Consider the following 26,182-nt stretch of genomic DNA (forward strand, 5'->3'; position numbering starts at 1 on the left):
AGATGTATAAGTTAATTTTTGAATTTCACTTCATATTTATTTCAGAGTTAATTTAAAATTGACATACTATATTTATATGATCATGAAAGCAGTGGAGTATAAAAAGAAATGGAAGTTTTAATGTTTTTACTAAATGGCTAGTTTTCCTATATGCTCAGTGAATGAGAACAGTGTGAGTGAGTGTGTGTGTGTGTGTGTGTGTGTGTGTGTGTGTTTGTGCGTGTGTGCATGCGCATATGCATATGTATTTTAACATTACATCTAATTAAGAATACTCATAATTTCCAGGGGAGAAAATTTTTATTGGATATATTTATTTACATTTCAAATGTTATTCGCTTTCCCGGTTTCCCGTCCATAAGCCCCCATCTCCTCCTCCTCCCTCTTCTTCTACAAGGATCTTCCCCCTCCCAAACCAATCCCCTCCCCGCCTCCCCGCCCTGACATTCCCCTACATTGGTGGGGGGAGTCCATCCTTGGCAGGACCAAGTACTTCTCCTCCCATCAGTGCCCAACAAGGCCATCCTCTGCTACATAAGCAGCTGGAGCCGTGAATCAGTGCATATATAGTCTTTGGGTTGTAGTTTAGTCCCTGAGAGCTCTGGTTGGTTGATATTGTTGTTCTTATCCAGTTGCAAGCACCTTCAGCTCCTTCAATCCTTTCTCTAACTCGTCCAATGGGGACCCCATTCTCAGTTCAATGGTTGGCTGCTAGCATTCGCCTCTGTATTTGGCATGCTCTGACTGAGCCTCTCAGGAAACAGTTGTATCAGGCTCCTGCCAGTATGCACTTCATGGCTTCATCAATATTGTCTTTTTGTGTCTGTATGTATATGGGCTGTATCTCCAGGTGAGGCAGGCTCTGAATGGCCATTCCTTCAGTCTCTGCTCCAAACGTTGTCTCCATATCTCCTCCTATGAATATTTTTGTTCCCCTTTTTAAGAAGGACTGAAGCATCTGCACTTTGGTCGTTCTTCTTCTAGAGCTTCATGTGGGCTGTAAATTACATCTTGGGTAATCTGAGCTTTTGGGCTAATATCCACTTATCAGTGAGTACATATTATATGTGGGTTTTTGTGATTGGGTTACCTCACTTAGGATGGTATTTTCTAGTTCCCTCCATTTGCCTATGAATTTCATGAAGTCATTGTTTTTAAAAGCTGAGTAATATTCCATTGTGTAGATGTACCACATTTTCTGTATCCATTCCTCTTTTGAAGGACATCTAGGTTCTTTCCAGCTTCTGGCTATTATAAATAAGGCTGCGATGAACATAGTGGAGCACGTGTCTTTGTTATATGTTGGAGCATCTTTTGGGTATATGCCCAAAAGAAGTATAGCTGGGTCCTCAGGTAGTACAATGTCCAATTTTCTGAGGAACCTCCAGACTGATTTCCAGAGGGGTTGTACCAGCTTTCAATCCCACCAACAATGGAGGAGTGTTCCTCTTTCTCCACATCCTCGCCAGCAGCTGTTGTTACCTGAGTTTTTGATCCTAGCCATCTGACTCGGGTGAGGTAGAATCTCAGGGTTGTTTTGATTTGCATTTCATTCAGGGGAGAAATTTAGGATTATTCTTGAAAGTTTGTAGTACAGATTCATAATTATCTGTTTATTATTTCAAAACAAAATAGTGATCAATTTTTTTAAAACCTTTGGAAATCTGCAACCTTTGGAACATTCTGTAAAGATTAAGAAAATATGTTTGGCAAACATTTGTAATATTTCAAGCGATTTTAAAAATAAAGTACAAAAACTTAACTGCATACTGTTTTCACTTGTAAACTACGGGCTACAGCAACTACTATAACAAATATTAAACACAAATTATATATAAATGCTATATAAAATACAAAAGACAAAATTTAAAACCTGCAGCTTCAAAGAGAATGTAATGACGGATCATTAATTAAGATAGAAAAAATGCATACCTACAAAATGTCGCATGGTGATTAAATATTATATGTCATAACCTGCAAACTTTCAATTCATTTTTACTTGCCACACCAAGTTATGGCTATTAGGTTCAACAAATCTGAGAAAGTAGTCACTAAAGTGAGTCAGAAATGTTCTTCTGGCAAAGGCTGCATGTCCACTGTAAAGACTCATTTTTATTTTTGTGTAAGTACCAACACTGTAGTTTCCTAGTTTTCATTTTCTGCACACTGTCTGAATTTCCCCAGCCATTCTCTAGATTTACAGTTTTAAAATACATTCATGTATCTTATTATGAACCCTGCATATAACTAGTAACAGAATATGGTGCATATGTTCTTTTACAATAGAACTTTAAAAGTAAATGTGATTATTTAAGGATCTTTCTCATACATATTATACAAGACATATTCCTGTTTCCTGTTAGAGTTTTTCCCATTGTGGTTGTATGATGTTATCAGCCACTGAGTTCAAATTGAGAGACATTCTGTAGATGTATCTATTGGGCCTGATTTCTACAACATGACATTTTGGTTGCAATTGTTGCTGTTGTTGTCTCCTTCTGTTACTTAATGAGTGGTGAAGACACTTACCAGTGGGCATAAGGACACGTTTTGAATGTAGCTGGGGAATGTGCTAGTTTAGTAATGTGATGTTTGGTACATATTTACAGGGCAGTTTAATTCTGTATCCATTTAATAGAATAGTCGTAGACTGTCCCTTAAGGACTATGATTTATTCTTCCATGGGTTCCTGACCCAAGGATAGTAGGAGGCATGGGTTCTATCTAGTGGAGGAGGCCTTAACTCTAATAAGGAAGTGGTTAGTACCTGATACTCCCAGTGCCTTCATACCTTCATTGTACCAGACAGCCTGTCATCATAGCTCACATAGTTCATAGCTGTAAAATACTGATCACTTCTCTTCCCCAGAAGTCTACACACTACCCCCCCAGAAATATGAAAACTAGTCAATAGGGATGAAGCTTCCACGCCAAATCCAGCTTGAGTTCTCCATGTCCTGTAACTTAGGTATGTGGTATCTTCAACAATAGGATCCCATCATCAAGTTCTGGAGGTCAATCAAGAGCAATAGCATTAACCTGGATTGTTGGGGAATAAGGGATTCCCACCAACCAACAACTCAAAGGGAGGTAACTTATACCTGGCACTGGGCCTTTTATTTGATAGCTTATGGTGTCAGGGATGTATGGCCCTCGTCCTCATATACAGTAACTCCATTTAAATGTGTATATTTTAGGAATTTTTTAGATTCATGGTAGGAAGCTTCTACAGCAGTAGGTTTCCATGTCCTTCTCAAAGGTCTTTAGTATATTAGTTATCTTCCCTATAGCCCTTCCTCTACCCTCATAACTCCTGCTTAGTCCTTCCTGACCCATTACTCATATTTCTTCCTTCATGCCATCTTACGTCCCTCTCCTTTGGCTAAGGTTAGGTGTAATATCTGTTCTTATCAAGTTATCTTGGTAAGTTTCAATTTCTATTTCTTTGTAGGTTAAGATACTAACGATATGCAATTGTGCATTTGTACTTTATCTTTTAAGAATTGTCTATTAATTACCCCATTGATTAATCATATTTGCATCCTTTTTTATTTTTTACTGATTTTCATAATCCAATTGTCAGTTCTTGGCATTATTTCCTGAACTAGTGGGGTACAATGGCAGCAACTGTGACTCTAGCATCAGAAGGTGGTGTAGGCAGAACTCTGCAGATAACTGGCAATTCAGTGTAGCTGACCAGTGAGCTTCATGCTAATTGTGATCCTCTATCTCTAATACATAAGACAAAGAATGACTGAGGAAGGCATTTACCATCGACCTCTCAGCTACTCATAAACAAACACATGCATGGGGCACCTGCATACATCTTTGTCCAAACAAACACATGAGCAGACATAAAATACAACACATATAAACAGTGGGGTTTCATTCAGTCATAAAATATAATAAGATAATTTTATTCTTGATTATTTTTAATAAAATGATGAAACTGAAAATTCAAGCAAAAAAGCCAGATTCAGAAGGACAAATACTGCATGCTTCTTCTCATATGCAAAAGAAACTAGATTTAAACTTACATGTGTGTATATGTCTAAAATACATACATGGATATCACACGTACACACAAGTAAAAAGAGGGATAGGAGGAAGGACGGTGGTAAATACTTGTGCCATGAGGCAGAATAAGAGACTATTTTAGAGAAGCGAGAGACCAATGAAGGAGGAAGGAATTAGGGAAGACGGGAGAGTGGTAGGGATGATAAGAACCAATATCATGCTTTATTTTCGTGAAAATGTCATAGTGAAACTTACCAGATTGCATAATATTTAAAATTAGTTAAGGAAACAAAAAACACAAGAAGAAACAAGTGATTACATTGTTTGCTAAAGGTATCGACCAATACTGCAATAGATACAACTGAGTGCAAAAGAAGTTCTGCTCACATTTTCTATGAGGGTTTTTGGGGCAGTTCTACATGCTTACTTTGCAACATATGGAATATGGATCATATTGAAAAATGCCTTCATGTGAACTATGACTTCACTAGTGAAGACCATCAGTATGGCATATTTTAAATAATGTTGAAAATGTAAAATTTGTAAAAAAGCTTACATTTGAGAAAGCTATGGTTGGGGAAATTATAGTTTATTCCATGATCATCATGAATTATATAAGCCATAGAAAGTCCACTGCAAATGTGAATCTCTCAATTTGGAATTTGGGGCATACAGATATGGTTATTCTCTTTGGCACCTTGAGTTTACAGATTCAGATTAAAACAACAGCATAGTTTTTCCATTTCTTCATGAAAGAAAGGATTGCATTTTATAATAAAAATAAAATGCACAAATCAACATCAACATAGTTTTCCATTCTTAAGACTCTGCTCCCTGAGCTAAAATGTTTATGTCATCATAAAACTTCCTACAGTTTCTTCAGAGGGTGAAAAAAAAAAAAGCTAAATACCATTAATTTCCAGACTGCCCCATACTTTACATTATATTCAGAAACACAGTTTTAAAGTAAAAAAAAATAGAAATATTGAATAAAAACTTGTGGATCAAATAATAAGATTGTCATAATTTGATGGCTGCTCTGAGCTTGGCTGAGCGCCCTCTGGGGTTAGCTTGGACATCTTGATCTTCTGGAGTAAGTACCTTCTTGTGTATCAGCTCCCACTTCAGAGGAGCTCTGACACAGCGTCTCTCCTCTATCTCATGATCTGAATCCATTTGTGAAGTTTGCCTCACCTTCTGTCTAATGCTTAGGTTAAATCTTTCTGTCATGCTTATCCCAAGTAAAAAGCGTTTGACAATACGATCTTCTAAGGAATGGAAGGAGAGGGCGACCAGGCGACCGCCAGGTTTCAGAAACTTCTGTGCTGTCCTCAGTCCTGTGTAGAGTTCATTGAGCTCATTGTTCACAAAGATGCGAAGAGCTTGGAAAGTCTTAGTAGCAATGTGGGTGGATCTTTGTAGCAAGTCTTTTCTTGCATAGATAGCAGAGGGAGGAAAGGCACCTAGAGATGGTTTGTAAGAATAAAGAAAGAAGAAAGGTAACATTAACATTTGCTATGTAAATGTTCTGGAGCATGACTTATTTAAACATATTTAAGAACTAGATTTTCTGAGAAATTGTGACATTTCATTCACACTTTCCTCTTATTTGAAGTTTTCTTCATGGTTCAAAACCAAATGTCACAATAACCCAACAACAACAGGAATTGAATAGTGAGAGGGAAATAGAGTAGACATTTTGAAGACATTAATATAAAATTTCACAATGATTCAAAAACCATTAACTTGGGGTTGGGGTTTAGCTCAGTGCTAGAGCACTTGCCTAGCAAGCGCAAGGCACTGGGTTTGGTCCCCAGTTCCGGAAAAAAAAAAAAAGAAAAGAAAAGAAAAAAAAAAAGCCAAAAACCATTAACTTACAGTAATAAGAAATACCATGTGCTGCAATTAATATAAGGAAAGCCACATCTAGCTGCATCATAACTGAGCATGCTCAGGACAGTAGCAAAAGTAAAAGCAACAGGACTTCGGGTTAATGTGCAGGGAATATGAGACAGGGAAGTGCTCAGACATATGTATCCTGCCCTCAAAGCACAAGGATCTTCCTAAGGAGGGGACAGAAAGGTACAAAAGAGCCCTTGGTGGTGGCAACAGTGGAGGTGGATGACTTTAAGAAAACAGGGTTTCCTCACACAGCAGGGCAGTTATGTATATGAACTCACAGTGACTGTGACAGGATGCTAAGACCCATGCAGGCTCAAGTCAAACAAACAACCAACACAGAGGAGGGCAGGTGAGCACCAAGTCCCACATCTTCCTAAGAAGCTATTGGCATGTGATAGTTGTTGGCAGAGTTCAGTTTTCTTTAATGGTGTATTCCCTAGTAGGTTGACCATAGATCTCATTTCTAAGACTTGTTGGGCAATAGAAACTGGACTTCTGTAGCAGAAAAAAGTGCTCAATGTTTGGTGGAAAAGAATGGGCAGGCACTGGCCCCTTGCCCCTCACCACCTACAGCAGCTGGGAGAACTGGCCCTGGGGTCAGGAGAGCAGGAGAGCTGGGTTTGTACCGTACCTTGGAAGAACAGTAGAGCTGACCCTGGTGATAGGGATGTGGATGAGCTGGCCCCAAGGTATAAGTGCATGAGAGTTGGCTCTGCCACTTGTCTGCTGTGAAGTGGCATGGACTAGGTATGATGTCCTCCCTACCTGGCCCCTCACCACCTTCAGTAGTTGGGAGAGTTGGCCCTGGGGATCATGAAAACGGGAGAGGTGGCCCTACCTCTCACTGACTACAGTACTTGCAAGAGCAGGTCCTGGCCCTCGACTGGGAAGCACAGGAGGGCTGGCCCTGGGGGCAGCAGCACCAGTGAACCAGTTATCCCCAAGGGTAAGGGCATGAGTGCAGGAGAACTAACCCTGACCCTTGGGTGAGCTAGTCAGGGTATTGTGGGAAAGCTTGCCCTAGTGGTGTGGGTGGAGAAGAGTTGATGAGCTGACCAATTAAGCTACTTACAACTCAGGCCCAAATCCAGGGCTTTTGAGTAGGCCCACCATGAAATCTACATCATTTATAAGCTGTTGGAGTGTGTAAAAGGGCTTCTCCAGCAGTTTGAAAGCTATAGGATCTCCATGACACAGAACAGCAACATTGTAACAGGGAGTCCTGGTGAGGATTCAGTATTGATGCTGTAGCAGAAGCCAGAGGCCTTGGACCAGACCAATTTATTCACAGGAAATAAACATTTGCAAGTAAAGATGTGTGGATAAAAGGTTATACTGTGGGACATACTGTAACATACTCCAGCTTCCATGGGAAATGTTTTTAATTCTATGTTTAATTTATTTTTATTTTATTTTGAGGGGGTTATAAGGGCAGATACAAAGGGACAGGTAGATGACTGGGACTGGGGTGTATGATATGAAACTCACAAAGAATCAACAAAAAGGTTAAAAATGCCAAACAAAACAAACTAACAAGAATGAGAAATCAAAGCAAGTGGTTATGAAATCCTCAAAGAATAAAAATAACGCTTAAAACATACAAATCACAAATGATAAAAGGAAAAGTGTGATAAGCCAAGAGTCTAAAAAGTAAAACTTTTGCTTCAAAAGACACTAAAAGTCTACAGAAAGGACTAAATATCAAATCACAAATCTAATGAGATTTGAATCTAGAACATACAAAGGAATCAAACTGCCGAATGACAGAAAACACTGTCTCCATGATATTCTGGAACAAGCACATAAGATCAAACTTGCTCTGTATAGCTCGGGGATTGGGATGAACAATCATGCTGACTTTTATATATTGTAGAAATTTCAACAAAATTATACAAGAACTTTATCTGTTGGAACAGGTCATTAGTGAATATTTCATAAAAATTACATTTCCATTCTGTTTCTTACGAATGAGTATCAAGAGGATAACTGGAATCTTATTATTTTAATATCCTTAATATGCTTCTTACAAAAGAGTAATCACATAAGGATATGTATGCTTAGCTCATAATTCATAGTGGTTCCACAGTATGGGGACAACCAGTGTTGTATATTACTTTTCTCTGTTAAGTGAATCAAAGGAGGGAGAAATGACACAGAGCAGCATGAAGACCCTGGAGATGTAACTGAGCAGTGACTTTGATGAGCACACTGTGTTCCTGTAAAAACTACGTGCTGGAGGTCAGACTGGATAGTTACACTCTAACTGATGGAGCTCAGAAACAAGATGCTACCATGCCACCATCAAAACAGAAAAGCCAGGTCAACTTCTTTCAATCTGCTAACTGATCCCTCTGATTTTAAAGAAAGAAGAATTCTAAGGATCTAAACAAAACACAATGAGTCATTATTTGAGGCTTAGATTTGGAGAAAGCTTGAGGAAGACAGGGTTCCTAGCTCTTTCAAAGTTTACATAATTCAACACTAATGTTCAAAAGAGAAATGCCACATAAAATACATTTTAAAGAACATATATTTTTATACAAAATAACAAGCAAACATTCATATGGCCAATGAATTAACCAAAATTGCAGAGTGCTTTCAAATGATTTATATGTTTTTTACTGTTATTTTTAAATTCTGCAGAAATTAAAACCATGGTTATACATGGTAATCACTTAGTTTGATATTTTAAAGCAGATTTTTCATTTCAAACATATTCATTTCAGGATATAGTATCAAACACAGTATTGAATTATCCAAATGGCTTTATGTTAAATGAGGAAAAAGCAGAAAAATAGGAAAAAGCAGAGAACATGCTGTAGTTTTACAGGCTATTGTCAATAAATATTTTTGAAAATAATAAAAGCATTTTATAACAAAATAAGAATAACAAAGTGGTATCTATAGTAATCACAGAAATTCTAATATAAGCAATTATATTGGTTTATAAAGTATGAAAGACATTTCGGTTTGCCAGACACATGGCACCTTCCTAAAGCCACAGAATAGTTTATAATTCTGAGAGTCAAGTAGCTGTAACACTATGAGGATCTTGACCAACTCTTTTAATCTGAAAAAAAAATCTATTTTGATTTCAAAATAGTAACACAAAGGAACATTTTGTTAATGTTCTATATAAAAAATTCACACGAGCTATATCTATAGTACATGGAAACCCGTAGCTGACAAATCAACACGCTTATAATCAGACGACCTTTTTGTCGATGAAGTCCAGTTTGACCTTTGCAATGCCACACAGTCACAGAAAATGAACACAAAATCTTTCAGTCTTAATGATAACAAGGTATTATTTATCTATTAAGGTTTCATTCTGTGGCTCTGTGACTATTGTTTGTGGAATTCTGATGAGGACTACATTCAGTGGATTCCTAGAGAGGATTTTTAGATGTGGGTCAGTAACTCTCCTGTCTCATCTTTAGAGGACAGGGGACCTTGGGCTTTGTGAAACACTTGCTATTGCTCAGAGTGTCTGTAACACAGCTTCCTCTACTTTGAGTAATTTCCATGACTACTTTTTATTAGCATCAGTCCTTTGCTTTTCTAGCTTATAGGAGAGAAGAAAGATAGATAATTTAGATTGTATAAAATAAAATTAAAAGAGAATAAAAAAGGAGGATTGGGAAGATAGTTCAGTCAATGGAGTACCTGATGTGCAAACGTAAGACCTGAGTTCAGATACTTAGTGTCCAGTAACAGCCTGGCACAGTAGTGTATGCCTGTAGTCCCGGCAATTTGGGCCTAGAGATAGTTGGATCCCAGTCAACTTAGCCAAACTGACGGGCTTCAGGTTCACTGAGAGACCCCATCTCGAAAACGCAAGAACGGAGGAAGACACTAGCTTCTACATATAAGCACACACACACACACACACACACACACACACACACACACACACACACACAAATAAGGTAAGCATAAAAGAACAGAGCTCAAAGCAATATGAACAAAGCATCACCTAGCAATAATACAGAAAGAAGAAAGAAAGGAAAGAAAGGAAGGAAGGAAGGATGGAAGGAAGGAAGAAAAGAAAATGCTTGCCTAAGGTGATGTGAAGGATTAGTTAAGACTTCCTTTAAAAAAATGATTAAGCTGAGAGGGAAGCACATATGAGAGCCCTCAAATGGGTTTCTTATTGCAGCCATTGTCTGAGGGCTAGGGCAGAGTTCTCATGATCATCAAAGGTTAGGTAGAATCGTCTACTTACAAATCACTAGGCAAAAATGATTCAAAATCATACCAGATTTGGTGGCTTCTTGCTGGATTAGACTATAAGGAAGAAAATATTAATGAACATGAGACCTGCTCCATGCCTTTGGGGAGCTCAGGTTTGCAACCCTTCACCCCTACCTAACCTCCCAGGGGCTTTTCATCAGAAGTAGAACTTGTCTGTCTGCTTTTCCACTTCCGGAGTTTAATCATAAGAGCCTAGTATACCTAATTCATTCAATTATGGAATAGAGTTGCTAAGATAGAAAATATGGTCTCAACCACAATTTGAGTGATTTGGTTTTGTAAAGGGAGGAAATTCTGCTTTTTTGTGTTTTAAATTCCATTAGCAGACTTGGCTGCCATAGGACAATGTATTAGTTCTGTGTGGGAAAAAGCATGCTTACTCCAAGTAGAACTCATTGCAACAAACTCTCACAATTACTCCTTATTTACCCAACTCATTAATTTGTCACTGATGATCTTGACAAACAAAGATGCTTCCTGTTTTCTCCCCCAGCCTTAGCACGTGACAGACGAGTCTGCAGTTCTTACCCTTTGGCGCACATCGGTCAACTGTACTTGTGACAAAGGAGATGGCTGGCTCTACTCGGCCTAGTAAATCAGCTGCAGGGGTTCATTATCCAGATGCCAGCACTTTACAGGAGCTTCTTATTTTTCCGCTCAAGGGAAAACGCTAGTTTTTAACTTATTTTTTTTCCATACAATATATTTTGATCTTGATTTCCCTTTCCCCCCAGTCGGGAAACTCCCAAACCCTTCCAGTTTTCTACGTGCCCAACTTCATGTTCTCCCTCCCTTCTAAAACTAACCAGACAAAAATTTATAAAAATGAAAATCAAAACAAATAGCATAAAAATTTCTCAAAATGAAAGGAAACAAAAAGTCCACAAAAATGCATATGCATAGAGTTCATTTTATGTTGGTCAATTGCTCATGTTCACGGGCCTGCCCTGGAGTGTGCCTGATAGACCCGTTGGCACTCCACTAGAGAAACTGATGTTCATGGGCCTGCCCGGGAGTGTGCCTGATAGACCAGTGGACACTCCACTAGAGAAACTGATGTTCATGGGCCTGCCCGGGAGTGTGCCGGATAGACCCGTGGACACTCCACTAGAGAAACGGATTTGCTTTTTGCAAGTGGGTATCGATTACAAACGTCCTCGCATGGACTCCATGTGCACTTCCCCCTCAGTGCTGAGACTCCATCTGGCTTGAACCTGAGAAGGTCCTGCGTGTGTTGCCACAATGCTTGCAAGTTCGTGCCAGAGATGTTAGGCACGCAGCCAAGTATTACTAAATAAACATATATTGACTAGATAATGAATACACAATGGACGCGAAAAAAGGAAGAATGAATGAATAAAATTCCAGGACTACTAGCACAGATTTTCTTTCCATCGTTAAGGGTATTACAAAGGGCGTGACTTTTATATGAATGAGTGAATACATGAAGAGCAAAGACACCATTAGCTTCTGAAAACATGACAACCATTACAAACAAAATCATGAGAGAGGTCTGGACCACTGTGTCAAATGTGATTGTGGGCCCTAAATTATGATGTTAATGGGGCAACTGAGCACTCGAATTTGCTAGCAATTTCATTGTCTCAACAAACACGATTGCATGGATTTAATTATATGGGATAATGACCAGGCTCGGCCTTAACTCCTCAAGCATTTGCATATCTAATGGAGCACCTGCAGATAATTTTCACTTCAGAAAATGCAAACTTGCAAACCTTTACTATAGCACACACTGTCAACATGCAAGTTGAACATAATGTTTACATATTTTTTTGTAAAATAAAAATAAAATTGAAGAGTTACATTTAAAAGTCATTAAAATCGTAAACAATTTAAACTGCATAAACGTAGCCATTGTTTAAAAGAGAATTCAAAAGCTAAAGGAAATGCTATTGTACATGAAGTCAGCCGTTAATATTATTACTTTAAGATTCTTTCTCAAGTCAACTTCCTGTCTCATTATGCATATATTCACACATACATGATCCTATGCATACATAGTATATAGAAGGGAATGATCTGTAAAATGGTCTTTCACATGCTTTGCTTACAGCCCTTACTTGGGAAAATAACTTCAGCTGCACAGATGTTTTACAATTAATTTTGTTCACTCATTTATCTTGTATTTATATTGACATACAAATATAAGACAGCTCAGAATACAACCATAAATAAGATACAGGTGCATTTACGCAGGCGAAATTCACGTTACCACTATAATGGCAACATGTAAGATATTTCCTACTTGGTTATAACAAAGGATCTATAATAATATATAATATAATATATATGTATGAGAGCCTTGTATGTCCATACATACAATTGAAATTGTTTAGGTCAAAGGGTATTTATGCCCATTTAAGTTTGGATCAATACTTCTAAATTTATGCTCTAAGTAGATTGCACCGATCTACTTCCGTCAATAGTATATTATAGCGTCAATCTCCCCACATCCTTGCCAGTACAGGAATGATCGCTCTTCAGCCTGACTAGTCTAAGAGTAGGCAAACGATAGTGTTCTGTCGTTTTAATTTGCATTCTTTGGCAATTAGTAGGTTTGGGCATCTTTTCAAATCTAATAGCCATTTGATTCCGGCTGTAAATTGCTTGAATAAATCTTATGCTCATCTTCCTAATGTGATATTGCTTTTTTCTTTATTGATTTGGAAGGCTTATTTATAAAATAATAATATCAACCCTTGGTCTCTCATACATAAATCATTTTTTCTGATTTTGACCTCAATTTTGTAGATTTTCTGCTATACAGAAATTAAGGATTTTGTGGTGTGCGGACTGAACAACAACCCAGGAAAAAAACTCTGTATGTGGCAAATTGTGTGTGTGTGTGTGTATTTGTATATGTGCATTCAGGTGTGTGTGCCTGTGTACCTGTGCATGCTTATGAGGAGGTCACAGGATATCTTCCTCTTATTTTCCTCTTTTGTTCTCCTCCTTATATGTCTCTCAGAACCAGAAGCACACTTCTGGGCTAGGCTAGCTGCCAGAGAACTTCCAAGATCTGCCTGTCTCCACTCCACAGTCCTTCGGGCTTAGCCAGGCCTGACTGTACATGGTTGCTGGGAATTCCATTCAGGGTCTCATGCTGGCAACACATGCACTCGCAGCAACTGCGTCACTTCCTCGCCCCTCCCATTTATTAATTAACTTATTCAAGGTACAGCACAATGAAAAAAGCCCATGCCTCTCCAACATTATCAGTTTTATTTTTGGTGTATTTCTGGTTTTGTTTATATGCTTAAGTATTTGATTTACATTAAAAATAACTTATTATACTATGAGCATTAGCACACATTTTCTTATTGATTTACAACACTATTCTATGATATATGCATTTCAAGATACAGATAAAACTGTTCAGCATTCTCAGTTCTCTTTTGTTAATGTACTTCTTTATTTTCCTACCAATACAGAGTATTTTAATTGCTGGCCATGATAACCTTTCCAATCCATAATTGACCTTCTTTTCAAAGTTGGTATTTATCTTGCATTTATCATTCCAAATTAAATAAATAATTAACGAAGCATGCAGAAAGGGTGGTAGTATAATTAGAACTGCAGTAGATTTCTAGAATTTGAATAATAATTAACACTGTCATAATATTAAACTAATCAATCTAAACAATATAGTATTTCTGCTCACACTTTACATGTTGTCACTATAATTTAATAACTGTTGTCAGCTAAGTCATATTCAAGCATCTGTAAGTACATCATTTATACAAACCATCTTAATCATCTCCAAGGAAAAACATAGGAATGGTTATGTTACATCAAGACAATACTAGGTAAGAGAAACAGTGCTGAACTTCAGAAAAGCCATTGTCTTTGTGGTTGTGGGTGTGAGGTAACATGCTTAAATTCTGAGTTTGTCTTCCAGTTAGAAGATGTTGTATTTATAAGTCTAGTAACATGGGATTATTGTAACCCCCCCCAAAAAAAACATTAAAAGCACTCAAGAGTATTTAGTATACATGTATCTTCATCCCCCCAATGTTCCAGGTTCATACATAAACATCTCTCCTATTCTAAGCTGTAAAACAGAGTAGGTAGGGAAAGGGTACATTAAACATTAAGGATCTGCCAAACATTTATTCTGGGCTAAGAGGAGAGTAGGTCAGAATAGAAAAGAAAGTACAAAATGTTTTTAACGCACAAATTAATTGTATAGTTCAAAATTTACAAAGTAGTGTTTATATATTAAAAGGATGAGATTCAGAATTATTATTTTTCATCTGATGTTGACTATTTAATAACTGATGCCATAAACAAGTACCTGAGCTTCATTAACATAAACCATCCAGATCATGTTTCAACCATCTGGTCCGGAGATTATTTTCCAAAATTAAACTTCTATATTTCTCTTGCAATATAATTTATACAACGTGTATCCTGTCATTTTAAGAGTATAAATTTTTGTTTTGTTTTTTACTATTTTTCTTTTTCTGTTACATTTTTTGTTTTTTGCTCTAGCTTTCATAGGATCTCTTTCTACACAGGTGTCTTCTTTCTTAAACACAGCTCCACAACAGTAAAGTACATTGTGAGTCATCTTCACCCACTCCTTTGTTGTCACGGTCTTGCTCTGCTGCTCCATGTATTTAGTTTGCCTATTAGCTGAAGCGCATTGAAAGTTCCCAGTAGAGAATGTCTAGACTAAAATAATTACAGTCCACAATGTCACATGAAATATTCTACAAAACCCAAGAGGTGCCTGTGCATTTAGCCAATACTTAGCACCTTGAGTAGTCTAAATACTGATGAAAAAACACTGGAAGGTTTGACCTCGATGAATTCTTAAATAACAATTTCTTATTAAAATAATATTATTTAATAAGAATGCCAAGCAGATGTTATGGTAACTCCTATCAAAGATACAGTGCACAGTAACATAGGAACAAAAAGAGAAAGAAGACACCTGATTGTCCACAATACATTTTCTAACCTGACAGTTCCAGGAAACTGGCTTAGTGAAACAAAACATTCTAAAGTTCCAGCCAAGCAATTGAATGCTTGTCAAGTAAGTATAGGAAATGCAGCACACCATGCTCCACTCTGTAAACCCACAATGTCCATAGTGAGATCTTAAATCTAAGTACTTAAAGTTCTGTAGTCAGTGTATCTGAAATATTGTGTGAGCCTGTGTGTGTGTGTGTGTGTGTGTGTGTGTGTATGTGTGTATGTGTGTGTTGTGTGTATGTGTGTGTGTATGTGTGTGTGTATGTGTGTGTATGTGTGTGTGTATGTGTGTGTATGTGTATGTGTGTGTGTGTGTATGTGTGTGTGTATGTGTGTGTGTGTATGTGTGTGTGTATGTGTGTGTATGTGTGTGTGTGTATGTGTGTGTATGTGTGTGTGTGTATGTGTGTGTATGTGTGTCTGTGTATGTGTGTGTGTGTGTGTGTGTGAGAGAGAGAGAGAGAGAGAGAGAGAGCGCATTAAATGGAGGAGTTAACCTTAAGTATTAAGTATTTTCCCCTATTGCTTTGCACTTTATAAATTAAGGCAAGGTCTCTTGATAAAGATGAAGCTTGGCAATTCAGACTAATTTATCTAGATATCTTGGCCTAGATTCTTTGTCTCTGCCTCAGGCTACACATACCTGGCTCTATGTGGATGTTGGGGATCCAAACTCCAGTCCTTGGTTTGCATGGCAAGCACTTAATCTATTAAGTTATCTCTCCAGTTATCTTTTATTTCCAACACCACTTACTCCACATAATTTACTTTACAGGTAGCATACTAAAGGGAATGCTGAAAGTAAACGTTCTGTTAATCATGTTTACGTACTTTATGTTACTATGTCCCTACCAAAATTATGAAAGGTAGGAAGCAGACATCCTTATATCCAATTAAACTGACAAAACAAAACAACAAAAAGAGCAAAAACAAAATACCACAGGGTCAACAACTGCTTCTACAATTTGTAGGCACTGCATGTGGATGGAACTCAGGCTCTTTAAAACACCAGTTATCTGTCTTTTGGGTAATGCATAGTGTATTAAACCGCTCCAGAAGAAAATTAAGATTTCTGAGCAAAATATACCAAAGGATATTCAGATCAGCATGATTTGTTGCTGTTGTTAAACTTAATCATATCTGTTTGCATAAAATTCAGTGTCTTTAGGATGACTTTGGGCTTGAAAGTGCTCAAGTAAGGCAGAATTTTAAGATGGTCTGTTCAGCGGGTCTCCTTATCTCCTTTTTGCTGATGAGGAAGACAGGAAGCTGAACTGATAGCACTAGGTTCAGAGTGCCTTTACACAGGCTCTCATTCCATGGTGGGTGTTGAATGCATCAGTCTCATTTTCTGGCTGAAAACAAGTATAGAATCTTTACTCTAAACCTGAATAGCATGATACTGAGAGATGTTTTAATGGACGCCCAGTCTCTTTGCATCAAGTTGCAAGAGTCTGGCTTTCTCCCTGCATGTCCCTGGGGGGAGATGTGCATTGTCTGCCTTAAAGACTGTGCATCTGGTGAAAGCAGCAACCACCCTGGTCTCATAACCTGGGAATGGAAATGAATACCTTTGGCTTTTGTCTTTCACATTCTATTGAAAATAACTTATTGTTAGCTCAGGTTATTAGGCTGTGCATTTGTCTCCCCTTTTCATCTGTTTCCTTGATAGTGGGAAGTTTATAAAAGCGACAGTTGTGACTGGTGCCATTATCTAGACTTTTCAGTAGGTGCAGATTACATGTATTTGATTAAGAATCAAGATGCATCCAATTTACCCATTGGGAAGGATGTGCTCTACAGTTGTATTTATGTTTTTTAAAAGGTTTGCTGAATATGCTCCAGCTAAGCAAACATAGGGAGAAAAATGCTAATATAAAAATGTAATAAAGGACTTTTTTTTTTTCTGGCAAAAATCTTGAGTAATTAAGTCCTGTTCCTTTTATTTTACTTAAGGCTTCTTCAGAAATCATGACAGAGGAAGTAAAATATTTTCCCAACATTTGTTGTTATATATTCATCACAAACACATGGTTTTAATGGTCAGGCATGCCTGGCTTTCTCCTTTAGCCACTGAGCACCCTCTCCATTGACTAGCATGAATTTTCTTTCCTCCTGAAGTTTCCATCTACTTGTCCTTAATACTCACCAAAATGCTTTATTTTTTCCAACACACACATTTCAGCTTGGTACTGGGTACTGCATGTTTCAGTACTAGGTTATAAATTCTAATTTAGGGTTGGGGATTTAGCTCAGTGGTAGAACGCTTGCCTAGGAAGCACAAGGCCCTGGATTCGGTTCCCAGCTCCGAAAAAAAGAACCAAAAAAAAAAAAAAAAAAGAATAAATTCTAATTTAAAAAATTAGATAAACCCATTGGATAGAAGATACCTTTCCCATTCAAGTCAGAGATAGTGATGAACGAGAAATGGTGGTCACTTTAGGATCTTCTCTCTTCTGAAGACTGTTTATGTGTACAGGATTATGTGGCAATACCCCCATCTCCATCACATTTTCAAATGGTCCTGAAACCCCAAATAAGGTGAATTCCACGAAAGCAAACTACAGTGGCTCAACTTTTGGTGGCTTTTACTTCCTAATTTACCACTGCACATCATGCCATCCTGAGGCCTCAGCATTCCCTCACCACTTCCTACCACCACTGCATGGGTTCCAAACTTCCTTCACAGGTCACCTAAGAAGCTGGAAACTTAGTGAACTATCGGTTTTCTTCCAACTCACAAAGGATTCCACATTAAAGGGAAAACTGTCCTTAGTAGCAATAGTCTATATGGCATATGATAATGGAACTCAATTTGTATGTGAAAGCAATTTGATTTCAGTAATAAAAAATGCCATCTTTTTACTAGATAAATGACTTCGGGTTCCACAGAGAAATTAACATTTTTGGTTTTAGGATAAGCTAGTGCTACTTACACTTTTTAAAATGTAATACATTTACATGCTCAAGTGTATTGAGATTTTTAAGCTCGTGGATGAAATTAGCAAGGTGCTGAGGCTGTCAACACGATGCATTGTGATCCTCCTGAGTCATAGGGTTTAAAAATTAATTGAGCTCTTGCACCTGTTTGCCGGCATTCATCTGTTGAGTTTCCATCACATTTAATAAGTCTCTGTGACGCAACTCGTGTCCTTTCGCCCAGGATCCTTTAATACTGTGTTCAATTTTCACCAGTCTGAAATTCAAGTAATATTACAAATTTCAAACTGTTAATTAAAATCTGTGAAACAGAATGATTCTGAGTAAAATTGGCTTTACTCAGTGAGGTTCTTTTAAACTTCTTCAAAGCTTCATCTACTCTCTAACTCCAACCAGGTTAATTCTGATGACAATATGACCTCACTATGGGTACCCCAGGTCTGCAGTTGGGAATAACACCCAGGCTTGTGGGCTCTTGTAAGGATCCACGAGGTTATCTATAAACATAATTTTGGATAGAACCTTGAATTTGTTCACTAAACATTAGTTTTACTTACCATTATTATTCTCATCATTTAATTAGTGCTCCGTCTGGGTCAGCTGGCATTGGAACGCCCATCCTTCCTTCTTAGTACTACTGATTGGCTAGGTAATGTTATCCCATATGTGTGCATATGTCTGTGTAAGTGTATGCCATGAATGCAGGTAGTGTTAGATCACTTGGGGCTCAAGTTATAGGCAATTGTGATCTTCCTCATGTAGGTTCTGGGAGCAGAAGTTGGGTCCTCTGCAAGAGCAGTAAGAGGTCTTGACTATTGAGCTGTCTGTCATTCCAGTTCTGCACAATATTTTTTTCTTTTTTCTCTTGTCTTTATTAAATTGGGTATTTATTTACATTTCAATTGTTATTACCTTTCCTGGTTTCCAGGCCAACATGCCCCTCCCCTTTATATAGGTGTTCCCCTCCCCATCCTTCCCCCATTACCACCCTCCCCTCAACAATCCCGTTAAGAAAACTTTTAGGTTTTCTCCCTACCTGTCCTGATCCAGATTTTATTTCCTTCTAAGCTGGACTTCTTGAAAGGAATCTAAGTTTGCTCATGAAATACTATTTGATAATCCAGTTTCAAATATATTACCACACTAAAAATATGGTCTATTATAGCTTAAATTCAACAAATTTAAAATGTTAGAATAACAATGCATAATCAGTGGTCTGAACAACAGCCATCACATGCTGACATGACATCAAAATTTGATTGTGGGTTTGCAATACTATTTTTTAATTCACGTGATAATGAAACAACCTAATACTTTATTTCTTGTTTAATATTAGTATAAAGAATATGTTTGGTGTTTTTTTTTTTTCCATCTTTATTATCTTGAGTATTTCTTTTTTTTTTCTTTTTTCTTTTTTTTTTTTTATTAACTTAAGTATTTCTTATATACATTTCGAGTGTTATTCCCTTTCCCGGTTTCCGGGCAAACATCCCCCTAGTCCCTCCCCCTCCCCTTCTTTCTGGGTGTTCCCCTTCCCATCCTCCCCCCATTGCCGCCCTCCCCCCAACAACCACATTCACTGGGGATTCAGTCTTAGCAGGACCAAGGGCTTCCTCTTCCACTGGTGATCTTACTAGGATATTCATTGCTAATGTTTGGTGTTTTTTAAGGCAGAGGAAGCACACAACAATATAGCGATAGAAAACTACCTTGACTAACAGCTTTAGAAAAAAATGTTCAAACTAAAGTTTGACAGCAACTATTATTTCTTGATAAATGTTTTACTTATTTCTGGAAAACAAATCTCTGTTTTGTATTTCAGAAACAGTAAGAGCTAAGACATTAATGTAAGTGTAAAGGAATTTTAATCCAGCCACATGCTGCACTGGAAGGGATCACACCCAAGACCTAGGTCTGGAATGCAGCTGGAATGCAGACAGGTCACACACCTTTAATCCCTTTGTCCAGAGTAAGGACACACCTCTAAGGTAAAATTAGTTTGGAAAGGAAGCAGTCATGTTTGAAAGTGATACCTAATTGAGGAGCAGGCAAAGTGATGAATCAGAGAAAGATCTGATAAAACGAGTCAGAGAATGGATATGTCCAACTCTCATGAGAAGAGCACAGGAAAGAGAAGCTATTTAAGAGCAACATAGGCAGAAAGAGTCAGGGGAGTCAGCACAGCACATGCCGTGCAGTGGGTTGAATTCCTTGGTGAGTTTATGAAGCTCAGTGCAGGTCAGCAAAGGCAATGGAAGCCACGGAATAAGAAAGGCGGAGAAGATTAGAATAAATTGCCACAGTTGTTTGAAGCCAAGCAGAATGATTTATTGACAAACTCAGAGAAGGTAGACTGAATCAGTCAGCTTGGAAGATTAGATTGGAGGCTAGAAGCTTCGAGGCCTTGGCCTAGGGATAGGTAGAATAGAGGAAAAAACACGCTGGGCTCAGCCCAAGCCATGTATTCCTACAGGTTGAGTATGGCTCTCATCTCTTCCCTTTATCTGAGGAAAAAAGCTCAACATTTAGATATAAATCATTTTACATTTTAAGTTCAATCTAATAAGTACCACTGTATTACTGTATAACTTTTCTTATTCCTTAAAGTATCAATTGACATTTCAACTGTAAATTTATTTCTGCAAAAAGATATGCTTTGCATGTCCCAATGCAGGAAAAGATGATTAGTTTCCTTTTTCCTAAAAGTCATGTCATCCCTGCGGGAAGAAAGGCTGAAATGAAGTGATCAACCTATCACAGATGATACTGCTTGACAAAGGTTAGCCAAAGGCCACACAGGACTTCTGTGCAGTACACTCATTTACTCTCTGACTTACCCTGGATCTCGATAGAATGGGGAGCAGACATATATAAGTGCACTTGGACCTTAAACATCACAGATAATATTCTTAGAGGCCATCTCATTGGCTGCTCATAGAAATTGTTTTCATCCACAAAAATAGGCAAAGTGGGTTGGACAAGATTAAGCACTCACTCAAGTTAACAGAGCAAATATGGGCAAGCAATAGATTTGAGGGTTTGTGTACCTGTGTGTGTGTGTGCGTGTGTGTGTGTGTGTGTGTACAGAGGCTAACGATCATCATCAGTAGTTACGTAGATGCCATCCACCTTATTGGTTTTGTTTGTTTGGTTGGTTTTAGTTTGTTTCTCACACTAGTCTGCAGTTCACCAATTAGGCTAGACTGAACAGCCAGAGAATCACCAGCATCTGCCTGCTTCTACCTGCAAATGCAGCACAGCAATTACAAACTGCATGCCAACATCTTGGCATGTTTTTAAATATGGGATCAGATTCAGATGCTCAGCCGCATGGCACTGTGCTCAAACTGAACAATCTCCACAGTCTGCTTATAGGGGGCTGTTGTTCGTGTCCTCTGTTCTTAACCTTTCCTCAAACTTCTCAATCCCTTCGATACTCTATATCTCCTTACAACTGACTCTCAGTTAACACTAGGAATTTGTAATTTCCCCCAGAATTTTCATTTTACTTTCGCACACATCACTTCATCAACTTATTTGTCCAACAAGCATACATTAAATGCTAATCTTGTGAAAGAAAAGACTTTGCATCTAGTTTATGAGTCAGAATAAAGGTTACATAAAATGCTAGTCAGGAAGTCAACATATGCATGTAGTCAACATGAATCACACGAATGGAGCTTCACTGCCTTCATGATTTCCTATTCAAATAGTGTCATGAGTCACCTATCAACTGTTGACTATGGATGGATCGAAAGAACATAAAGTTCTTTAGATATCCTTTGAAAATGCCATAAGGTTTAAAATTACAAATGAATACTTATTTTGGTTTAATCAAAATATAATTAGTATGATTATGTCTGCTTAACAAAAATATTGCCAACTATCATCACAGCCACTGCTCACTTCGATTTCAAGATAAGAAAGATGGTCCAGAGCTCTTCTGTAGGAAGCAAGCTGGAGGACTAGGGTTTAAACTAAGTCTTTTCTTTCACAAGATTAGCATCTAATTAGCGATCACTTGCTGTGGCCAAAGAAGAGAAAGGACACTAGAATCTGGAAGTGTTCCAGTACAAAATGAAGGCAGCTACCCTCCGGCAAACACGCGGACTTAAATTTTTCAAGTAGAAGCAGATCTACACACAATCTAGTTGCTTTTGAAGCCTACATAAAATCACGTGCATTCTGAAACAGTCTAGCTACACGTACTTCTTCCCAAACCGTGCGCATCTTCCCATCCAGTGTGCATTTGATAGTCCTTTAAAAGATTCTATAATCAAGAAAATATTTGTCTGAAAATTGTTCTTTAGCATGTTATTCAATAATAAGATAAGAAGATACATATAACATTATCCTAAAAACAAACGAATCAAAGCACCAAGAAGCAGTGTGGTTTTTTTAGCTTGCCAGCATATGCTATTTCAATGTTGTTAGAGCATTTATATTCTTATGATTGACATGATCATGATGTATAAAATGAGAAATCATTTTTTAATAATTTGATGTTATTTTAAAGTCAGTATCACCTGATTTAATATGCATTTTGATAATTTCATGCATTAACATTGGAAAATGTCTCCTCGTCTCATGGTACTTACTGGCTACAGCACCATGTTCAATTAAAATAAAATGTGATATACACAATAAGTAAAAGATTTCTACATAGCCACATTTAAAAATATTCAAAAGGGAAAGTTAATTTTAAAACCATATGTAATTTAGGTGGCATTAAGTATGCCATTTCAACATATATTTAAGAGAAAATTATTTTATAAACAGTATTAAATGTGGTATATAGTTTACATTTATTTTAATAAATATTTGTATTATAAATATTATATTTTTACTTTTTGAAATTAAAACATAATTATATCAACCATCCATCTGCTTTCTTAAGTCCTTCCTTGTATCCTCATATTCTCTCAAATTCATGGCCTATTTTTCTTTAATTTTTATTACGTGTATGTGTGTGTGTGTGTGTGTGTGTGTGTGCGCACACGTGTGTGTGCATGTGTAAGTGTATACATGCACATATATGAATATATACTTGTTCTGGAGTAGACACATATCAAGCACCATGACCAAATGTAACTACTAACGACTGTACTGAGCAATTCAAATGTGGCATAAAATTCAAAGAAACTATGCACCATATTCTATGCCTTGAACTTTTGTTCATGCAGTACAACAGAGGCACAGATGCAAACATCTTAGCTATTTCCAGTACTCACAGAAGGATGAGCTAGAATTAGTCAGAGGAAATGGACATGAGAGAAGAAGCAGGAAGGCTGCAATGCTGGGGACAAGTAAATGTAAGACTTGTAGGAAGGTGACTAGGAAATGTCTGAAAGGCAGGAACTTCAGCTTGGAATACAACAGGTCAAAGTGGAAAAGGCTAGAGCCAGACATGATTTTACAGTCTCCTGCTAGATAGATGCCTAGTAAATGATTTACAGTCATTTTTAATTCTTTATGGCTTGGCTTCATTTGTAACCATATTAAAATAAAAGCTACACTTAAAATGTGAATTGCTATTTTTAAATTATTTTGTAGAAATACTACAGATACTATATAAAATAGTATGTATGTTTGTTCAATATATTGCTATTCTTTTTCTAAATATTGTGTGTTTGAATATGTGTAGAAACAGGAACACTCAGAGCTTGGCTTCTGCCTTTGGGAACCTCCCGGATATTCTTAGTGCCAGCAAAATGCACCAGGCTTTAGGTTTACACATCACTGCACATTGATCTAGTACACTGATGACTTTCCTGACAATGATGTGACTCCAGGTGTGGTTCTTGGTGTTCCCTGTTCTCTTGGATTACAATGTTTTGAAAGAAAAAGGAGGTGATTTATATATTTCCATAAAAACATAGCTCTTAAGATGTGTCAGGAATTGAATATGATATAGCCTGGAGGTGTGGGAGTCGGGGACAGATTTAAACATGTTAATGCCAATTTATTAGAAGTAGAAAGACATTTAAATTTAGCCTTTATATATTCAGATTTACAAAAATACTTGCTTCTTAAACAAAACAATTGCGTTAGGAAATACACTGTTTTGAAGAATATCTGCCCTCCACCACATCTCCTCAGAATCTGTGATTGTATTCTGCCCTAGAAACAAGCATATACTAGATTAAGATGTGTCCTAAATCCCAAATCAATGGTTTCCTGTAAGGAAATTCAGAAACAAAAATAGAGGCAAAGGGACAATGTCAAGTGACTATATAGTTGGAGACAGAGACATTTATTTACAAGCTATAGAACACCAATAATTGCTGGGGACCAGTAAGGTCAAGGAACAGCTGAGGAAGAATCTTGGCCAGGGTCCTGCTGGTATCTCCATTTCAGTTCATGTCTTGAAACAGGTAGAACACATTTCTATTACTCGAAGTTCCCTAGTCAGCAATGCTTTGCATTGGTACCTATAGGAACTATGGAGATTTCATCCCCTTACTGTTTCCTATTTCCTTCAGGAAGCAGCTCTCATAAACATTTGGTTTGTCCACTTGATAAGTAGGCTCTTATGTCTGCTCAAGAAATTGTTTGAAAGTAGCATTCTAGTTTGTAGTGTTAACATAAAGTCTTACTTTAGTCAAAAGAGCTCTGTGTTCATAGCATTTACTACTGTCATTAGGAAACTAAAACATTACATAAAATGATGAAATATTGATTATGAGAAAAAAGGCATATAGAAAAGGCTGTTTCTTTGCAGTTGTGTTTCCATGTTGGTGCAGAAGCCTTTTAATTTTATGTAATCCAATTTATCAATTCTTGACTTTATTTCGGAGCATAGTTTACCTGCTTCAGAAAGTCACTTATCTATCTCTAAGTGCATTACTTCTATTTCACTCCAACCACCTTAGTTTGAGTCTTACACTGATTCATTTGAATTGAATTTTAAGCCAAATGAAAGGAGCGTGAAGTATCATTTTCCCACCTATCATTTTCATAGCACTATTACTGAAAAAGGATATTTCTTCTATAATAAAAATCCTTGGTAACTATAGTAAATCAGTTGGGCTATGGATATGGTATATATCTTTAATTATTCTATCTTATTCCATTGGTTTTCATGTCCATTTTTTGTGACACCACCATGATGCTATTACTATGATTCTACAATTTGAAATCAGACATTGTGATAGCTGCAGCATTGTTCCTTTTGCTTATCTGGGATATTTTGTAATTCTCTGGGAATTTTAGGGTTTGTTTTTCAAGTTGAGTGAAAAATGTCACTGGAAGTTTGGTTGGCATTGCATTGAACTTGATCAGTGTCACATGATAACATGAAAACACATCTACTCACTTGAGGTAGTAACAAGAAAAGACTAAATACATAAATCCAACCAAGTGTAGCTGAATGAAATGAGTTTACTAGTGTCAATTACAGGAGTATTCAAAGGCAGAATCATCATCATAACCCTACTGTAAAACTCTAGCTAACTAACTAACCTGGAGGAGGCTCCATGCAGAGTTATTTCTGTTCAATAGTTGGTTTTACAATAGGCACAGGCCCTGGAAATCTTATAAATCTCTGAGTTTGCTAAGTGTGGTAAACTCTGTAAGTTTCCTGAATCTTGTGAGCTTTGAAGCACCCCAGTTTTATGACTTTCCAATCTTCTAGAAGATTTCAACTTCTATGAATTAGAAACATAAGATTATTTTTATTGAATATTTTCTATTTACATTTCAACTTTTTTTCCACTTGCCGGTTTCCCATCCATAAGATGCCTATCCCATCCCCTACTTCTTCTATAGGGTGTTCCCCCTACCCAACCCCTTTTCTTTCCTCTCTACTCTGACAGTCCTCTACACTGAGGGTCCAAGCATGACAGGACTAAGGGCTCTTCCTCCCACTGGTGACCAACATGGCCATCCTCTGCTACATATGCAGCTGGAGCCATGGGTCTGTCCATGTATAGTCTTTGGATGGTGGTTTAGTCCCTGGGAGCTCTGGTTGGGTGGTATTATTGTTCTTATGGGGCTGCAAGCTCCTTAAACTCCTTCAATCCTTTCTCTAACTCCTCCAACAGGGACCCTGTTCTCAGTCCAATGGTTTGCTG

At 37.5% G+C, this 26,182-nt stretch overlaps 1 protein-coding gene across 11 annotated transcripts in view; it reads right to left on the reverse strand.

The window, feature by feature from the left end:
- Positions 1-297: 297 nt before the first annotated feature.
- Mettl15 (methyltransferase 15, mitochondrial 12S rRNA N4-cytidine) overlaps positions 298-26,182 on the reverse strand; it is a 180,779-nt gene continuing 154,894 nt past the window's right edge. For 6 of the 11 annotated variants that reach the window (XM_087650896.1, XM_087650893.1, XM_087650895.1 and 3 more), the window contains exon 7: positions 3,883-5,479. In XM_087650896.1, coding sequence (XP_087507022.1) covers positions 5,037-5,479 — 443 coding nt within the window. In that variant the 3' untranslated portion in view covers positions 3,883-5,036. 11 annotated transcript variants of the gene reach the window in all.

Source organism: Rattus norvegicus, chromosome 3 (assembly GCF_021556685.1).
Source record: "Rattus norvegicus strain SHRSP/BbbUtx chromosome 3, alternate assembly SHRSP_T2T, whole genome shotgun sequence".
NCBI lineage: Eukaryota > Metazoa > Chordata > Mammalia > Rodentia > Muridae > Rattus > Rattus norvegicus.